The sequence below is a fragment of the Neltuma alba genome, unplaced genomic scaffold (genome assembly GCF_004799145.2).
Source record: "Neltuma alba isolate B1F8T4 unplaced genomic scaffold, ASM479914v2 tig00004483_pilon, whole genome shotgun sequence".
Taxonomy (NCBI): Eukaryota; Viridiplantae; Streptophyta; class Magnoliopsida; order Fabales; family Fabaceae; genus Neltuma; species Neltuma alba.
In genome coordinates this window covers 20,154-37,293 of record NW_021633727.1, presented here as the reverse complement: position 1 = coordinate 37,293, position 17,140 = coordinate 20,154, and the positions used below count along the sequence as shown (strand labels likewise).

At 34.2% G+C, this 17,140-nt stretch overlaps 3 protein-coding genes across 4 annotated transcripts; all 3 read left to right on the top strand.

The window, feature by feature from the left end:
• Window positions 1-4,755: 4,755 nt before the first annotated feature.
• LOC114744912 (zinc finger Ran-binding domain-containing protein 2-like) lies at window positions 4,756-6,478 on the top strand. Of its 2 annotated transcripts, XM_028933056.1 has the most exons (4): window positions 4,756-4,836; window positions 5,175-5,520; window positions 5,991-6,061; window positions 6,193-6,478. In XM_028933056.1, exons 2-4 carry the CDS (start codon window positions 5,180-5,182, stop codon window positions 6,204-6,206), a joined length of 426 nt encoding a protein of 141 aa, XP_028788889.1. In that variant the 5' UTR covers window positions 4,756-4,836; window positions 5,175-5,179; the 3' UTR covers window positions 6,207-6,478. The 2 variants fall into 2 exon arrangements, with proteins under 2 accessions (XP_028788889.1, XP_028788892.1); XM_028933059.1 differs by lacking the exon at window positions 4,756-4,836 and having other exon boundaries at window positions 5,204-5,520; window positions 5,988-6,061.
• Window positions 6,479-11,328: 4,850 nt separating this feature from the next.
• LOC114744914 (protein ALP1-like) lies at window positions 11,329-12,416 on the top strand. The gene is made up of 2 exons (XM_028933061.1): window positions 11,329-11,658; window positions 11,739-12,416. The coding sequence occupies exons 1-2, from the start codon at window positions 11,329-11,331 to the stop codon at window positions 12,414-12,416; spliced, it is 1,008 nt and encodes a 335-aa protein (XP_028788894.1).
• LOC114744913 (uncharacterized) lies at window positions 12,101-16,907 on the top strand. The gene is made up of 3 exons (XM_028933060.1): window positions 12,101-13,015; window positions 13,952-14,477; window positions 16,621-16,907. The coding sequence occupies exons 2-3, from the start codon at window positions 14,015-14,017 to the stop codon at window positions 16,905-16,907; spliced, it is 750 nt and encodes a 249-aa protein (XP_028788893.1). The 5' UTR covers window positions 12,101-13,015; window positions 13,952-14,014.
• Window positions 16,908-17,140: the final 233 nt, after the last annotated feature.

Here is a 17,140-nt window from a genome sequence, read left to right as displayed (position 1 = left end):
TAATAAACAAAAAATTTTTGTTGTACAAATATTAACAACATCAACTTTTATTGGGAAATTTTGTTAATGGTGTTATGAGAGTTGTCAATATCATTACATGACTTATTAACTACGTTACTGAAATTGTAAAAACACCTTTTTTTAATTTTCTAAAAAACCTATTGTTAACTGCTATACCGAAGTTGTTAATAATGTTACAAAACTTGTTAGTTGCATTATTGAAGTTGCAAAAATACCACTTTTTAAATGTCCTAAAAAAACTATTATTAATTACTGTACTAAAATTATTAATAACGTTAAAGAACTTGTCAATTACATTACTGAACTTCAAAAAGTTCCTAAAAAATAGATGCAAGTCGCTAGAGCTCCAGTGACTGGATGTCGTCTAGCCGTCTGGGCTTCAGTAACAGTAGCCCACTTGAACTTCGGTGACCACCGCTGGTACTGGAGCTCCAACAATCAGCCAACTGGTGAGGGTGCTTGGTGCTTTTTCTTAAATTTGGCAAATTGGCATATCCCAATTTGATCACCTATACCTAACTAAAATTTTGCTTATGTAGGTGATCATTTGGGAATTTTGAAATTTAGGAATCATTTTTCTGTCATTTTTCCAAAGATATATATATTGGTTGTACATAAATAAATCAATGGCCCTTTTCTTTATTTTCCTTTTTTTTCTTTTGCTTTCTTCTTTTTCTTTTTGTTTTGGATTTAATTTCTTTTTTCACTTTACTTGCGCCATTTTTATTCTTTTTTTGCTCTATTTTCTTCTCTCTCTCTTTTCTATAGGTATGTAGGCAACAATTAATACTATTGTAAGGTGTATATGACATGAAGAAGAGAATGTTGTTACAATGATGTGCATGCATGCATAACTTTATGGAAAAAAGAAAAGTAACATGCTCAAGGGGGTAGCAAATGATATATACATATGGCTTGTGTTTAAAAAAGTAAGGGTTTAAAATATGAAAGGCTTTTACCATTTTAAAGTTTGCATATGAGTCAGAGATAATAGAATCAAGATAAATTCTAAAGAGTTAAAAAAAATTGTAAGAAGTAATTACTCAATTTAGGAATTATTAGAGGTTGAAAATCCTTCCAACAAGGCTATTTCTTTTCGCATATTCTACTCACCGAGACTAACTGAAAACCTTCATTGATTCAAATGCACTAAATTACTTGTTTTAAGAAAGGCTTTTAGGATTCGCGAAAGTTTTCACATAAGAGTGCTAGACATTTATAGGTTTTTTTAGGTACAAATTTTGCTTCAAAAGTTTAAAATCATAATAATTTTGCCCATAGACGTTATAAATATTAACTATTAATGTTATTATTTTAACGGTTAATGTTAATTTTTTCATATAGTTGGAAAGTTAACAATTAAAAAATTGCCTTCAAATTAACATGTGACTGGAGAGGAGACTTATCATGTGATATGGGGCGATATAGTTGGCACGGGGAGAATTAACATAACAGAAAGGAAGATTTTATAATCAATTCTGTGCTTAAATCTTGCTTAAAACAATTACTTACTATACCAGTTAATTGAACCAAGTTATTAATTTCAAATAAATTAAATAGTTTGAATAATTTTTTTAACTGCTTCAGAAAGCTTTTCTCAGCAGTCAGTGTAGAAAGTCAAAATTCACCAGTCACAATTTTTATATTGTTTTGCGACAAGTGTAAAGGGCCCGCTATAAAAGTGATATTTTGTGCACCAGTAATTTTTCAAAATATCTAACAATTTGCGTGTGGAAAGTTTATTCATGCATATTCTCTGGTAATATCCTTTTTGGAAATTTAAATTCAACGACATGCATGAGGAAACTTTATATTATATTATTGCGTCTCGTACGAGTGAATCACTGAGTGTGGTATTAAAATTCCGTTTAAAGTACTGAGCCTGTCCCACCATATAATTACTTTTTCATTTTTAATTTTTTAAATTTTATGTTTTCCAAGTTTGCACATTAACTTGGCATATACTACCTCTGGATCTTGATATCAACGTTAATTTGATATTCAATTTAGTTTTAAATATAATATTTTAATCTACTTGTTTTTTATATTTATCTATTTTTCTAAAATAATCATTGTAATAGTTGTACATGTTAAAGGTTTTATTAATGATAGTTTTAGCTAATATATATAATTACTAAGGATATTTTAAAGAAGATAACATCTGTTTATTACAAATAAATAACCTAACTAATTTTTTTAGTCTCTCCAAATTAGTTAACTAGACTTTATATTAAGAACTGAAAGTAGTATATGTGTGCGTATATGGATATATATGAGAATTAATTAAGCTTCTCCGCATAGATATTCCAATGTGGTGGTTCAAAGAAATTCCCTCCAGGAACCACTTTTTTAAAAGGTAGATGACCAAGTTCACTTGTCTATATTCCGCTCAACGTCGGTCCGCCACAAACCTTCTCCATATTCCAATACGGTTTCTTATCATTTGCCTTCGCACACACAAATGCATTAACCACGATATATTAAAAAAAGGAAGGAAAAACAAAAACACCATTTAATGCTAATCTTGCAATGAGGCTGAGAAAATACTGGGAGAAAGCTCTATAAGACTTGTTTGTTTGTTTCATTCCAAGAAATCAATGGGTTTGGTTCTATTAGGATCTAACAATTTAATCAATGTCGACGGACGGCAGAAAAGGACCACCATATGGCCCATTTGGTTGAGGGGGAGGATGTTTAAGTGAATAGAGATGGGAATGTAGGCCAGATGGGGATGGCAAAAATAACCAATAGAGTTGTTTTGGCAAAAAACATTAATATCTCGTAATATGATAAATCTACAGTAGAATTCTCATTAGGAGATACGCGTATATGTAGTGCCTAACAGTGTATTAAATAGGATTACCTTTAATAAGAAGATATTTCTACCTAGGGAAAAAAGAAAGAATGGCAAAAATATATTTTGACATACTTACCTTAATTTCATACTCTCTCTGTTTCTTTTAGTAAGAAACAATCACTCTTGGCGGGATGTTTCTAAATATTAGACACAAATTCTTTTTATCTGAAATTTTAAACTAGTATTTTTATTTTTATCCCCATTAAATATATCTCATTTATTATCTCTCTATAATAAATTTTCATTTATTATGTCTAATGTATTCTCTTTATAAACAAAGAGATATTTGAAAAATATATATATATATATATATCTTACAAATTTATTGCTTGTTTTTAATTAAATTTAGCGAACAATTTGAACCGCGTGACTTTGATAAGTGTTTCTTTTATACACACACACACAAAAACTAAGGGAGTAAATTGACTTTCCAATATCTATAAAACTATGGAACCCACAAATGCATTAATCCGACTATTTCTCCCTAGAAAAGTACAACACCATGAAAATATTGCTAATCACGTCCTGCCATTTGTGCACTTATGTAAAATCATTGTGATAGCGCATTTATGTTCATTTGGAATTAACCAAGAATTTAAGCTTGAATATACTCGTTAACGACGCTGGGAAACAAAAGTATTGTTGTTTGATAATGGAGGTGAATGCTCGAATGGAATTTCAATTATTGTCATAAAGTGATTGAAAAGAAGAAAAAATAACTTGGAATTGGATGTGCATAAGACTGGAATTTATTCGTTCAACTTTTTTAACTCCAAGTTTTCGCTCTCATACTGCACATACCACCAGACGCGTAACCAGTGAAGGTTTATATGCAGGTTGGGCGAGGGACTCACACTGTTTTGCGTCAAAGCATGGATCCAATTATGTAGTATGATGAGCTCATACTACATCTAATACTTAATATAAGAGCCAGATAACTAGTTTGCGGATATTAAGAAAATTAGTTAAATTAGTTATTTCTAATTAATATATGTTAGTTTTTTTTAGAATATCTTTTATAATCATATACTATCTTTAGGTCTTAATGTAAAGCCTAACTAACTAATTTAAAGAAATTAAGAAAGCTAAAAAATTAATTATAACATATATCACATAATCTCTTTAAAATTTTTATGTATATCATTAGATTATATATATATATATATATATATATCAGTTTATAAGTTAGACAAATTAGTTTGAAGAAAAATGATAAATATATAATATTTTTTTGAACTTCTTTAATTTCTCTAAATAAGTCAATTGGGTCTTATATTAAGGGTCGGAGGTAGTATATTATAATTACCTTTTGATAAAAACTCCCTTACTATGTGTACCTGACAAGGATACTTTGTGAAAAAGAATTATAAAGTCGGGAGGTAAAATGGATTGAGATTGTCTTATATTTAGGATCAAAGTAAACCTCTTACATAGCTCCCATATTTAAGACATCAGGTAGTGCATATTATCAACGACTAACATAAGTGGGGTTCAAGGGATGTTAGATTCTTGTGAAGTCTTACCACATAGTTGCTTCCCCTCATAATGCCTCACGTCCTGCATATGTTCTCTCTCAATAATGCATAGGAATCAAGTAAAGAAGGGCAAAAGCGGGTTTTGGATTGGAAAAAATTAAAATGATGTACATACCTGCAATGTTATTTCTTACTTTTATAAGCCCATGTCGTAGAATAACGAGTGAGAAACAGGAGCAATTTTTATTAATAAAATTTTTTCTACTTTTGGAATCCCATCTTGAGAAATCTATCTCTTGATTACCAGTGAACAAGAAAAGAACATCCATGTTCCCCACACACAATATGGTCTCATAACTAGTATATAAAGCCCTCCCAACTTAACCACCAGACTCACCACCATCTGCGTTATTTTCTCAGACTCTCCCATAGCAGCAAGCCATTCTTTGAGCGCATTCGTGTTCTTGATCATTCTGTACTAAGGTAAACATCTCACTTCTGCGTTTATCTCATCCGAATTTGTCTATAGATCCTCGTCCAGTGTAGCCTCATGGTTCAATCATAGCACATGAAGCTCCTATATGTAGTTTCTGCTATCAATGGTTGATTATGCAAAATCCCTTTCTTTCATTACCTTAGTTTGTTAGTAGAATAACAGAACATAAGGTTCATCAGTGCAGGCTTTTAAATAGTTTCTCATTGTTGCGTGGGTTTATGTCCAACGAGATGAATCATATAGCTCTCATATGAACAATGCTAAGATTTGATGAGACCTGACATTTTTGTAAACCATAACGTCACATGTAAGGGTAATTAAACAGGAAAAATGAGCTGGGCAGCGGGAGGAGATTGGATGTGTGGAGCTTGCCAGCACATAAATTTCAAGAAGAGAGATGCGTGCCAGCGTTGTGGGTACCCCAAGTTTGGTGGTCCTGATCCTTCAACTTATGGATACAATAGGACTGAGGCTTTGGCAGGGGACTGGTTTTGCACTGCCATGAACTGTGGGGCTCATAACTACGCCAGCCGATCCAGCTGCTATAGATGCGGCGCCACCAAAGATGATTATGCTTCTCTATATGCAGGAAACATGGTGGGTTCTGGAGGATATGGATCAGATTGCAGTTTCCCTCCAGGATGGAAGAGTGGTGATTGGATTTGCACTGGGTCAGTTCATTATCTCTTTATATATTAATCATTCAGTATAGTATCTGATCTGCGCATTTTTTTGCACCTGCACTAGTACGAAAATTTCATAGCAAGTTAAATGGATCGCGACAATACTCACAAGAATTCTACGTTCTTTATCTTATAGATTTGCAGCTTTAAGAAAAGCAGAACAACCTAATTAAGAGCAACCTCTTTTCTTTTAGCCTACAAGAGCAGCATTGCTTTTGCTTGTTTATTTTAGTATAAACAACTTCTTGTTAGATAAAAGGTGAATATGGTTGAGACAGTGAGTAATGAGAGTGACCACAAATGAAAATGAATATGGTTTTCATATAAAGGCGCTTAATACACAATCTTCTCACTAAATCTGACCGATCTTCTGTCTATCTTACTAAACAAAATATATAAGATCGCCACATTTCTTCATTATGTGACGCAAAGATTTTGTTCACTTTCTGGTGTAGCAGATATGGCTGTGGAGTGCACAATTATGCTAGCAGGACAGAATGCTTCAAATGCAAAACCCCAAGAGACTTTGGTAAGAAAAGTTTGGCTTTTCGGGAATTCTCTTTTTTTTTTGGCATTTGAGAATATTTTATAAGGCTTCTTAATTAGCAAATGATATTCAATAGGGGTTCAATGATAACGTTATCATTACTTCTATTTCAGGTGGTGCAGACTGAGAGAAAAGAAACGATCGAAGATTCCTGATTTCACACATTTCAACTCACAGTTCCCTCCTTAAACAACATCTTACCTTGTTTTAATTTCCTCATCTTAAGTTGTATACTCATAGTTAACGAAGGCAATCTATTAGAAGCATAGCATCTTTCCATCCTAGGAAGCTTTTGAGCTTGATGCTAAGCGTTCTAAGTTCTAACACATGTTACAACCTCCATTGTTGAGAGTTTGAGATAAGCTTCAAAAGCTATTGTATAATAACTACTTTGCTTCCCTCAATTTTCCCTTGTTTTCTTCCACACTCCTAGTGCACCATGAAAAGAAAAAAGAGAGGAAAGAAAAGAAGAAGAAAAAAATCTGTGTAATAATGAGGAATATCCATTTTATTGAGCTTCTTCCTCTCAAGTTCTCTGGAGAACGTTTTGCATGGTTCTTAGATCGTCTGAGAATTCTTACCTAACCCTTGACCAACGTGAACTCTGGTTTCAACAGCATTAACCATAATTAAAGGGGTTTTTAGTTAGTTGTTGACTTCAAAAGGGAGACTTTATTGGGGAACAAAATTCGGGGTACCATTAAGCATATGGAACCCTTGGCCTGAAATAATTTTGTGGATAAGAACCAGATGCTCTGTTCCAAAGCCTGAGATGCTACAAAGTGCCAGTAAATTTTAAGCAAGTCAAATACAAATCTCCTACCAAATGAATTTGTTTCTGGCGAGAAAAGACGTTTTGATTTCAGAATTAAAAAACGATTAACTTTTTTTTTTTTTTAAATTACAAAGGGCAACATCGTCACTCGGAATGATTTTTTTTCCATAGTTAACTGAAACAGTGCTTTGACCACATCATGGGTCCAAAAAATGTATCTGTGAACATTTTTTCTTCATGTGCCTTGTTAGTATTACTACTCGAGTCCTAAATGTACGAACTGGATTGGGTACTCTTTTTGTACTTAATATAAGATTTGTTTAACTAATTTGATTAGATTAAGGAAGTTAAGCAAGTTAGTTAATTATAAGAAATATGACATATTTTTCCTAAAATACCATAATCATCTTTCTTAGTATCCTCCCTTCGTCTCTTATTTGATTGTGATTGAGAGAGCATCAATAAAGTTAATTTTAAAAAAAAACTGATAAATATGATAAATATGTTTTACATTTAGGGCGAAGATCAACTTAACAATTAGGTTTCAGGTAGAGTACTTTTAGAAAAACCAACATGTGTTTTTTTTTTCCCAAATAACTATTTTAACTAATTTTTTAATATTTATAAACTAATTATGTAGGATTGGAGGGAGTAACTTTTAAAATATTGTGGGCTTCCTTTAAGATTGTTTATAGATTATTGCTTTCAAGATGTTAAGCAAGGACCCCGCTTTGAGTGAACCAGTTCCCCCAGCACAATGCAAGGATCCGAAGTGCAGGACAAGATATGTCGGATCGATGACATTGCCTTTCTTCGCCAATTATATTCTTTTTCTTCTCTGGGTGCTATCTATCGGCAATCCAAAAGCAAATTACATGAAACTGTACACGAAGTTTCAGACATGGATTGCTTTCTCTTGGTTCCTGTTACTTGGAGGGGAAATAGGATAGGGTTTTATTTATTTATTTTTTTTGTTGCCCACCCAGTTCACTGGAGCTTTTGCTCCGACTACATCTAGATCCGACCCGCGTCGCGCACCTGGTTGTGGTGGGTGAGTCTCCTAACGGGAATTTCTGTATACACTGAGGTTCGAACTCGAGACCTCACTTAAGCGGTACCAAGCCGTTTATCACTTGGATCAACTCCCGTTGGTAGGATAGGATTTTATTAAAGAGACATAGATTTGGATTGCAAGCCTACAGCCTGATGTCATGTCCATACATAAAGCAGGTTTTTCAAGGCCCAGACCAAAACTTAAACCCACATCAAGTCTATCTAAGTCTCCATGGATGCTTAGGGAGCCTCCAACAAACGCAGGAAAAAAAAAAAGTAAATGATTAAGGACCTGTTTGGTTCAACTTTATTGTGAATGTGAAATGATAATCCTCATTGCATTACCGTAGATGATCTGTTTGGTTGGGGTTATTGATGGTAAAAAAATTACAGATGCAAAAAGGATTAAACATTTTTTGATAATTTCTATTCCTTGGAGTCCCCTCATGAAAACTCATTGAAGGCTTGCAATTATTTATAAAATGTGAATTTTATCCTCAATCAAGTGAGAAGATAATATTTGCCCCCAAAAACCAAATCATGCCATGATGACAATTTCTTTTTTTGCTCAATTTTTCCTCCATTATTTTGACGGTGTGGTTGTATTCTTATTTATTAATTTCATTGATACCTTTTTTTTTTTAATCAAATACTTTTGCTCAATTCTTCTCATACTCATCTCTTCGCTTGGGTTCGGATTCCAATAAACATACCAAGATCCCTTGTTGTTCCGCAGATTTCTCCCTCCCTTTTTACACCACGTCCATGAATTTTACCAACTCAATCATCCATTACGCTTCTTGTGTCAAGTTCAAAGTATTTCGTTTTTGGTTTCCCTCTACACCTCAGGTCTGCAATAAAAGACTCAGATTTCACAAGAATTTGCGGTTCATGTAAGATTATTAAACTAACAGCGATAAACCAGACTTGAGAAAAGCACAAAGACCAAGAAAGATAGATGAGACACAAATATGAACAAGAAAAACTGCAAACGTTAGTCCGTCATGCTCTCCCTCCGCTTGCATAAGAGGACTCAATGGCCACGTTTGGTAGGTGGGATTGAGGGGGAGGGAATGGAATGGACTAGGGATTGGGTGAAATTGTCATGTTTGGTAGGAGGGATTAAAGATTACCAGGGATTGTTCAATGCCACATTGGTGGGATTATACAATCCCACCTTCCCCCCCGGTAATGCCATTTTAATCCAGGGATTAAAAAGCATAAAAGACGAAAACACCCATAGTACAATAATGTTAAGACAAAATTACCCCTCTCATTTTTGCCCCATTTCCTCTCGGTTCTCAATCTCCATCTTTCTCACGCCGCTCTCCTCCATCACTCAGTCCATCGCTCAGTCAGTTGCTCACGCCATCGCTCACATTGTCGCTCTCGGTCACTTTGTTTATCTTCAATCACTGGTAAGATAAATGCTATCCCTATTTTTTTCAGTTTTCATCAACAATTTTTTGAATCTTCTTCGATTCACAAATTTTGGTGGATTTGGAATATGGATAGCATCACAAACATGAATCCGTTTAATAATGCTGAGATTGTAAATAGTCTGTCAATGATTTATAGTTACTGATTTGATTTCCCTCATCTGATTTGCCATGCTAGTGCTTCATCGATTTTATCTTCATCAGGTAGTTTACAGTTTACCTACTTACTGTTAATCGATTTTATCTATGCTAGATTACATTCACCTATATCCTGAATTATAAAACCGGTCCTCATATATTTCATCAATTTCAAAAATATTTCGGTAACACCCATATGTTAAAATCTAAGAAGAAGTTAATGGAGCTTAATTATTACCCATCGGTCTAATCCAAAAGCGCCATATATATATATATATCCCAAACTTCAATGAAGGTAATATATGATTATATGCGTGCATGAAAGATGACAGGAAAATGTTGAAGAAGATGCAATAATTAAGGAAGTTTTAGAATATATTCCAAAAGAAGAAACAGCAGAATGACAGTATATGGGCATTTTCAGTTGTACCTGATATATACCTGATGTTTTATCAGTTAGAAGAATATAAAGGGCCCATGCGAGTCCTTCATTTTTTCATGAAAGTAGAGTTCCCCAACTTTTTGTAGGTAGCTTGCCAGAAACTCTCGTTTCTTTAACTGATGAGGAGGCAGACGAGTTAATTAAGCTAAAATAGTGTTAGTAATTTTTGGCCCCCAAAAAAAATAGAAATAGTGTTGAAAATTAGACTTATATATATTTTCGAACCAAACCAATTTAAAATGGCCATATGTGTGTGTGTGTCGTCCAGGTGGCATAACAGCAACCATATGCATAAAGGGAAAGCTTCCTTAACGCCTACAATATGCTTAATTATAGCGATGAATGATCATTTAGTTGAAATTTAATTTAATTGTTCATTTAAATTTTGAGCAGAAAGTAACAATATAATGGTTTTCAAGACATACATACATTAATTTTTTCGAGGTTATATACATACATGCATGCATGGGGTTGTTAAACTCTTGGGGATTTGAAACTTATTATATTTGAGAACGCGAATTTACGGACTCGCACATGTATAGAACATTTTCTCTTCTCATTGTAAAAGAGAGAGATAATAAATGAAAAGGTTACCAGAAGAAGACAAATATTATGTAAAAGCTAGAATTTCTTTGTTTCCTGTGAAGGGAAAAAATCTGCATCAGATAACCGTATATTGCATGTTTCATGGGTGACATCTGTAAACTGATGAATTGACTGGGAGGGTAAAGGACAAATAAGTGAAGTGAAATTTTAATTTTTGAAATTTATTTCGTTTAAATTAATCTAACGCAGTGCTAGCTAGCAAGAATTGAATATAGTAGATCATAGGATTATCGTATATATGGCTGCAAAAACAGTATCAACTATGACTACAACTATAGTTAGAGTTAGTTTAATATAAGATTTAATTAACAAGGAAAACAAATGAGAGGGTATCAGAAACAGAGGTAAACTATAATCGATTATTATCAAGGAGAGGTAGCCAGGCAAAAGAAGCAACTCAGAAAGAGAGTGTGAAGAAGGGATATATATTAAGTGTATATATTCTGATTAGAGTAATTAATCTGTGTATATGGTTTTTTGTTGAAGGATGAGTTTAGTTCAAGATTAGAGAATTTTTTTTTTAGTATCTCTTGGATTAATTCATGAATAATAGGTTTGTGACATTAGTAGATTTGTGATTTAATTGTTCTTATATGTGTATATTGGTTACACAGTTATGGCATTATCTGAAGAAAAGAGAGAACTATTACGTGTGTTGCTTTTGTGGGTGAGCATGGCTGAGGCAGTGCAGGGATTGTTTTTCTGTATATGTATGAGTATCATGTTAAGGAGACAACGAGTCAAACACATAACTTACCAAATGGACTTTTTTGCTAAGAGGTGTTATCTAACGAGAATGGTGTCTACTAGTGATGTGGCATGTTTCAACCTACTTAGAATGAATAGGGCAACATTTGATAAGCTATGTTATATGCTAAGAGATGTGGGTGGTCTCAAACCTAGTAAGCATATGCTTATAGATGAGCAAGTTGCCATATTTGTACATATATTAGCACATCATGTGAAGAATAGAGTGATACAACATAACTTTGGAAGATCTAGAGAAACTATTAGTAGGTATTTCAACTTAGTGCTTAATGGTATGATGAGACTTGGAAATATGTTGTTGAAGAAACCAGAGCCTGTACCAAAAGACTCAAATGACGATAAGTGGAAGTGGTTCAAGGTAGACATACATGTTATATATTTATCATTAATTTTTAAAGATATGTGAGAAGTATATAATCTGTGTTTTATTTGTTACAGCATTGTTTAGGTGCATTAGATGGAATTCATGTAAAAATGAGAGTTCCTTCTCTTGACAAGGCTAGATACCGAAATAGGAAAGGAGAGATAACGACAAATGTGTTGGGTGTTTGCTCACAAGATGGGTACTTCATATATGTTTTGCCTGGGTGGGAAGGGTCTGCAGCAGATGGACGAGTTCTTCGCGATGCCATTAGTAGGAGGAATGGCTTGAGAGTTCCACAAGGTCAATATTACTCGGTTGATGCTGGATACACCAATTGTGAGGGATTCCTTGCACCATATAGAGGACAAAGATACCATTTAAGTGAGTGGAGAGAGGGGCGATATCCTAGAAATGCACGAGAGTACTTCAATATGAGACATTCATCTGCAAGAAATGTCATTGAAAGGTGTTTTGGCATTTTGAAGTCAAGATGGGCTATCCTAAGAAGCCTATCATTTTATCCCATTAGGACATATAACCGAATAATAATTGCTTGCTACCTCCTTCACAACTTAATTCGTCAAGAAGGTGATCCACTTGAAGATGAAGTTGAAGAGCTTGAAGTTGATGTTGATAGGATGGATAACCCCCCAATTCAAAACTTGGACACATCTGATGAATGGGCTACATTTAGGGATAATCTTGCAAATGAAATGTTCAATGCTTTTACTTCTAATAGGGCTTCTACATGAAAGAGTTATTTTAAGCCTTGTAATTTTGTGACTTTACTTGCTGTAATTTCATTTCTACCATACGTACCACTGTAACTTTGTGCTGGAATATAGTTTTATTTGCTGAATATGGTGGAGACTTTGTGCTGGAACAGAGTTTAGTTGCTGGAATATGGTTTTAACCTTATGACTTTATCTGTTGGAATATAGTTTATTTGTTGGGATATGGTTTTAACTTTGTGCTAACTTTATTTGCTGGAATATTCTATGTTTATAGTCAACCAAACATGTCAGAAAAATCTGGAAAGTTAGATAAGCATGTGTGGACACCCGAAGAGGATGAGCTGCTAATTCATTGCATGATGGTATTGCATGCTAAGGGTGAACTTATGTGTGAGAATGGTTTGAGGTCTGGTGTGTTGAACACTTTGAAAGATATGCTGTATGATTTAATACCAGGATGTTCTCTTAAGGCCCATCCTCACATACAGTCTAGGATTAAGAAGCTAAAAACTAACTATGGTGTGGTTTCTGACCTCCTCAATTTATTTGGATTTGGTTGAAATGCTGAGAGGAAATGTGTGACAGCTCCTAAGGCAGTATGGGATGAGTATGTAAAGGTAAATGTTTGCTTTACAGTTTACACATATGGCTATTATTTTTGTTAATGACCACTGATATTTTTTATTTAGCTGCTGTTCACTACTCTGATTGATATATGTAGACTATAATTCATTCTATTACATGTTCTTCTTGTGCTGATCTCATACGGACAGGGTGATTTATGTAGACTATAAAAAATTTGAAATATTGATATGCTGATCTCATACGGTTGATGAGATTGTGCTGTTTATATGCTCCACAACTTGTTGCTGGTTGTCAGTAGTCAGTAGTCAGTAGTGGACCATTATATATACACACAGCTCTTTGGAACTTAAAATGAATCTCAGTTATATATACATAACATTATACTTGATGTACATACATATAATCATTTACCACTGTGGTTCTTTTCCTCTTTGTGAGCTTATTAGCTCAACGCGCGGTTGAAACAACTGTGTGTTTTTGAGGAAAAAGATATAGGAAGTAGTTTTGTAACCTTTTTTCTATATCATATGAAGCCTAAAATTGTCGGGATTTTATCACCTCAACCATATCAAACACTTCTATCAAGACTTTCTTAAATCTAAAATCGCAAGTTTAGAACTTTTATAGAAGTATGGGCTAAAATGTTAAGCATGGCGTTGTTTGGTGAATTTTGGCCATGTTCTTCTTGTTTTTCCCACTTGCTTTGTGCCTTCCGACCCGTTCAAATTAGATGGGGTTGTTTTGCTTTAATTTCCATGTTAGCCATTGAATGAATATTTTGTTGGGTTTATGCCCCTAATAAAGGAAGTCGTGGCTTGTGGGTTCCCTCATCTGGCTCGCTTGTGTGGCTCCTCATCTTGTTCTCAATTTAATCATTTCATAACTGTTTAAGTTACAATTAATTTCATAATTGTATTTCAGGTTGTTTAATTATTTATTAATGAATGTAACTTGTGTTATCCTTACAGGCGCACAAGGAGGCAGCTAAGTTCCGGAACAAGTCTTTCTCTTTTTATGATGAGCTTCATGACATGTTTGGCAAGGACAGGGCAACCGGCAAGGATGCTCAAACATGTGAAGATGTCCTTGAGGAGCTTCAAGATCAGATTGGTTTGGACAATTCAATGCTTGAGGCTGACCCAGATGCTGATATGGATATATCACATGTTAACACTTCACATCCGGAAGACACTTCACATGTCAACAATCAAACTGAGCACATTTCATCTGATGCAAGTTCAGGGTCCAAAAAGCGAAAGCGCACAAGAGCTGATCGTGATGACATCTTACTCAAAGGTATTGAGACAGTTGCTCGTTCATTTTCTGAAGGTTTGATGGAGGCAAGTGATCGTCTGGGAATGCGTCTGGATAGGGTTGAACGTGAGAAACGTTTGGATGGGATGAAGGAGTCACTCTATGGTGATCTTATGAAGATTGAAGGACTTTCACACAAAGAATGTATGGCAGCTTATGTCAAGATGATATCTGATGAGAGTATACTAATTGGATTTTTTGCCATGTCTCAAGAGGGGAAAGTTGATGTGATCTGTGAAATAATATCTCCATGAATATGCTGATGGATATTTTGATATTTGTGTGACTGAAGTTGGGATATTTTCATGAATTCTTTTCATGAGAAACATAGGAATAATTTGTTAGACTTGAAATATTTTGTTTCAAACAGGAATATTTTGTTATAGACTTGAAATATTTTATTTCAAGTAGGAATATTTTGTTTCAAATAGAAATATTTTGATGGCTCTTTGAAGTAAGATATGGATTATCTTACTTACTTGAACTAATATTACAGAAAATTATAGTAAGAACTGTCATTTGTTTTTTATCTTTTGATCTTATGCATTATTAATTTTTAAAATGTATTACTAAATTTTAAGTAAATTATAATATTAAGGACCTAGTGATAAATTTTTATTATAATTTTAAGGAATTATTAATAATTTTTTTGGGATAAATTTTAAATTTTTATTACTTTTTTTATATTTAAATTTGTTGAGATACGGTGAAAAATTTTCTGATTTTCAAAATATTTAATTTATTTTTACTTATTTTTGTTGTAAAATGAGGCAAATTTTAATATATTTATTTTTAAAACAATATATATGACCATGTGGTCTTCTTTTTAGTAGAAAAGGAGTGCAAAAGGTTAGAGTCCCAAGCTCTAAAATACCAAGGGGTATTACAGTCTTTTAATTTTATATATCTTATTATAAAATAAAATAAATACATTTATTCCTTCCACATATTACCTCCTACCAAACACAAAATAAAAACCCCATTCCCAATCCTATTACCATTCCCATTCCCAATCCCATTACTATTCCCATTCCATTAAAAATCAATCCCTCCTACCAAACGTGACCAATAGGTTTTGAAGGAAATCGTCGAAGGACAATATGGATTATTTGTAATGGTCCTTTTATTATATCAATTTTAAATAATTATTAAAAAGCAATATATTAGACCTTTCTTTAAAAAAAACAAAAACATAATCCTTGTAGTTAATATTACTTTGCATTGCACTGCACTGTACCATAGGAGCATAATAAAATTTAACCAAACGGGCCTAACATCTTTATAATAAACTTAAAAAAGAAGTCAACAATCATCGCTATTTTTTTTCACATTTTTAGTAACCTTTGCTCTTTTTGTGGAAAAAAAATTTGAACTAACTTTTATATAAACGCGCACCTTCTATTTTATAATTTCAAATATATATATTTTTATATAGACGTATCTTTTATTTTACAATTCCAAATATTTATGCAGGTGTAATCCTTGAGTTAGCTCAGTACTTCATGGTGGCGTTTCTCTCTGGGTCCTCGACATAGCTTATATATTAGCTACCCCGTTCAAGTTACGGAATTACGCTTTAAATCAGAGCCACGCACACTTAGGTTTGCAGGACGGGCTTTTGATTATCTTACATTAGTTGACAAATCGATGTGCCCTTCAGCTTATCTTATGTGGTTTCTTCAGGGATCCATCTTTATCACTGTCAGCCCCAACACCACAGCAGCCCAACAAGACTCAAATTCTGCTGGAGCCCAATTCAGTTCATAGTCTTTAGCTAGTACTAGTATTTTAGATTATTCTTCTCATACCACGTGATTGTTATTTCCTCACTCTCACTAGTGCCTATATAAGGAATAGTGCTCACTGTACATGACACATTGAAAATATGAAATAAAAAATGCCTACTGGTTATTAATGTCTATTATGCTTTTATGATTTTGAGCCTTGATTTTGATATGGTATTAGAGCGGGTGTGCCTCCACCGCCATGAGTGAGTCCTAGTAATCCTTCTCTTCCAACAACCCCACCGTCTTTCCATCAAATGTCCCCCATTACCTTACTTTCAAACTCATGCCAGACAACTATCTTGTCTAGCGTGCTCAAATGCTTCCCTACCTCTACGGCCAACGTCTCTTTTGCTACATCGACGGATCCAATCCTCCACTACCCACCGAAATCCCTGATAGTTCCCCCAATCTAGCTTATCTAAAATGGTTTGAAATGGATCAACTCGTTGTTTCTTTACTCATCTCGTCCTTGTTTAAGAAGTTCATTGCCTAGGTCATACATCATAAAACCTCTCATGCTATATGGCTTGCTTTAGAAACCTCTTTTGCCCAGCAATCTCAAGCCAAGGTGCTTCATCTCCAGCAACAACTTACATCTCTCAAAAAGGGCAATGAAAGCATTTTAGACTACTACAACAAAGCCCTGATGATCAGTGATTCTCTTGCTGCCTCTGGTAGCCCTGTTCCTGATTCTGCTTTCAACGCCTATCTTCTTGCTGGCTTAGGCACCGATTATGACTCAATGTTCACTGTCTTAACCACTCTGAAAGCTCAGTTCATTCCAAAAGACATCCTCAGCCATCTCCTCACCTATGAAGCTTGACAAAAAATTTTACTTGCTGACAGTATTGCACCCATACTTCCTTCCCCTGCTGCAAATGTTGCCATTTAGCAGAACACATATTCTCAAAATCAAAGCAGACGCGGTGTTGGTCATGGTTTCTTTTCTCACGGACGTGGTGGCTGTTACTACAATAATGGCAGCCACACAAACTTCAAAGGTAGACATTCCAACAGAGGAGGCTGCTACTTCACATTTGAACAAGAGACCCCCTA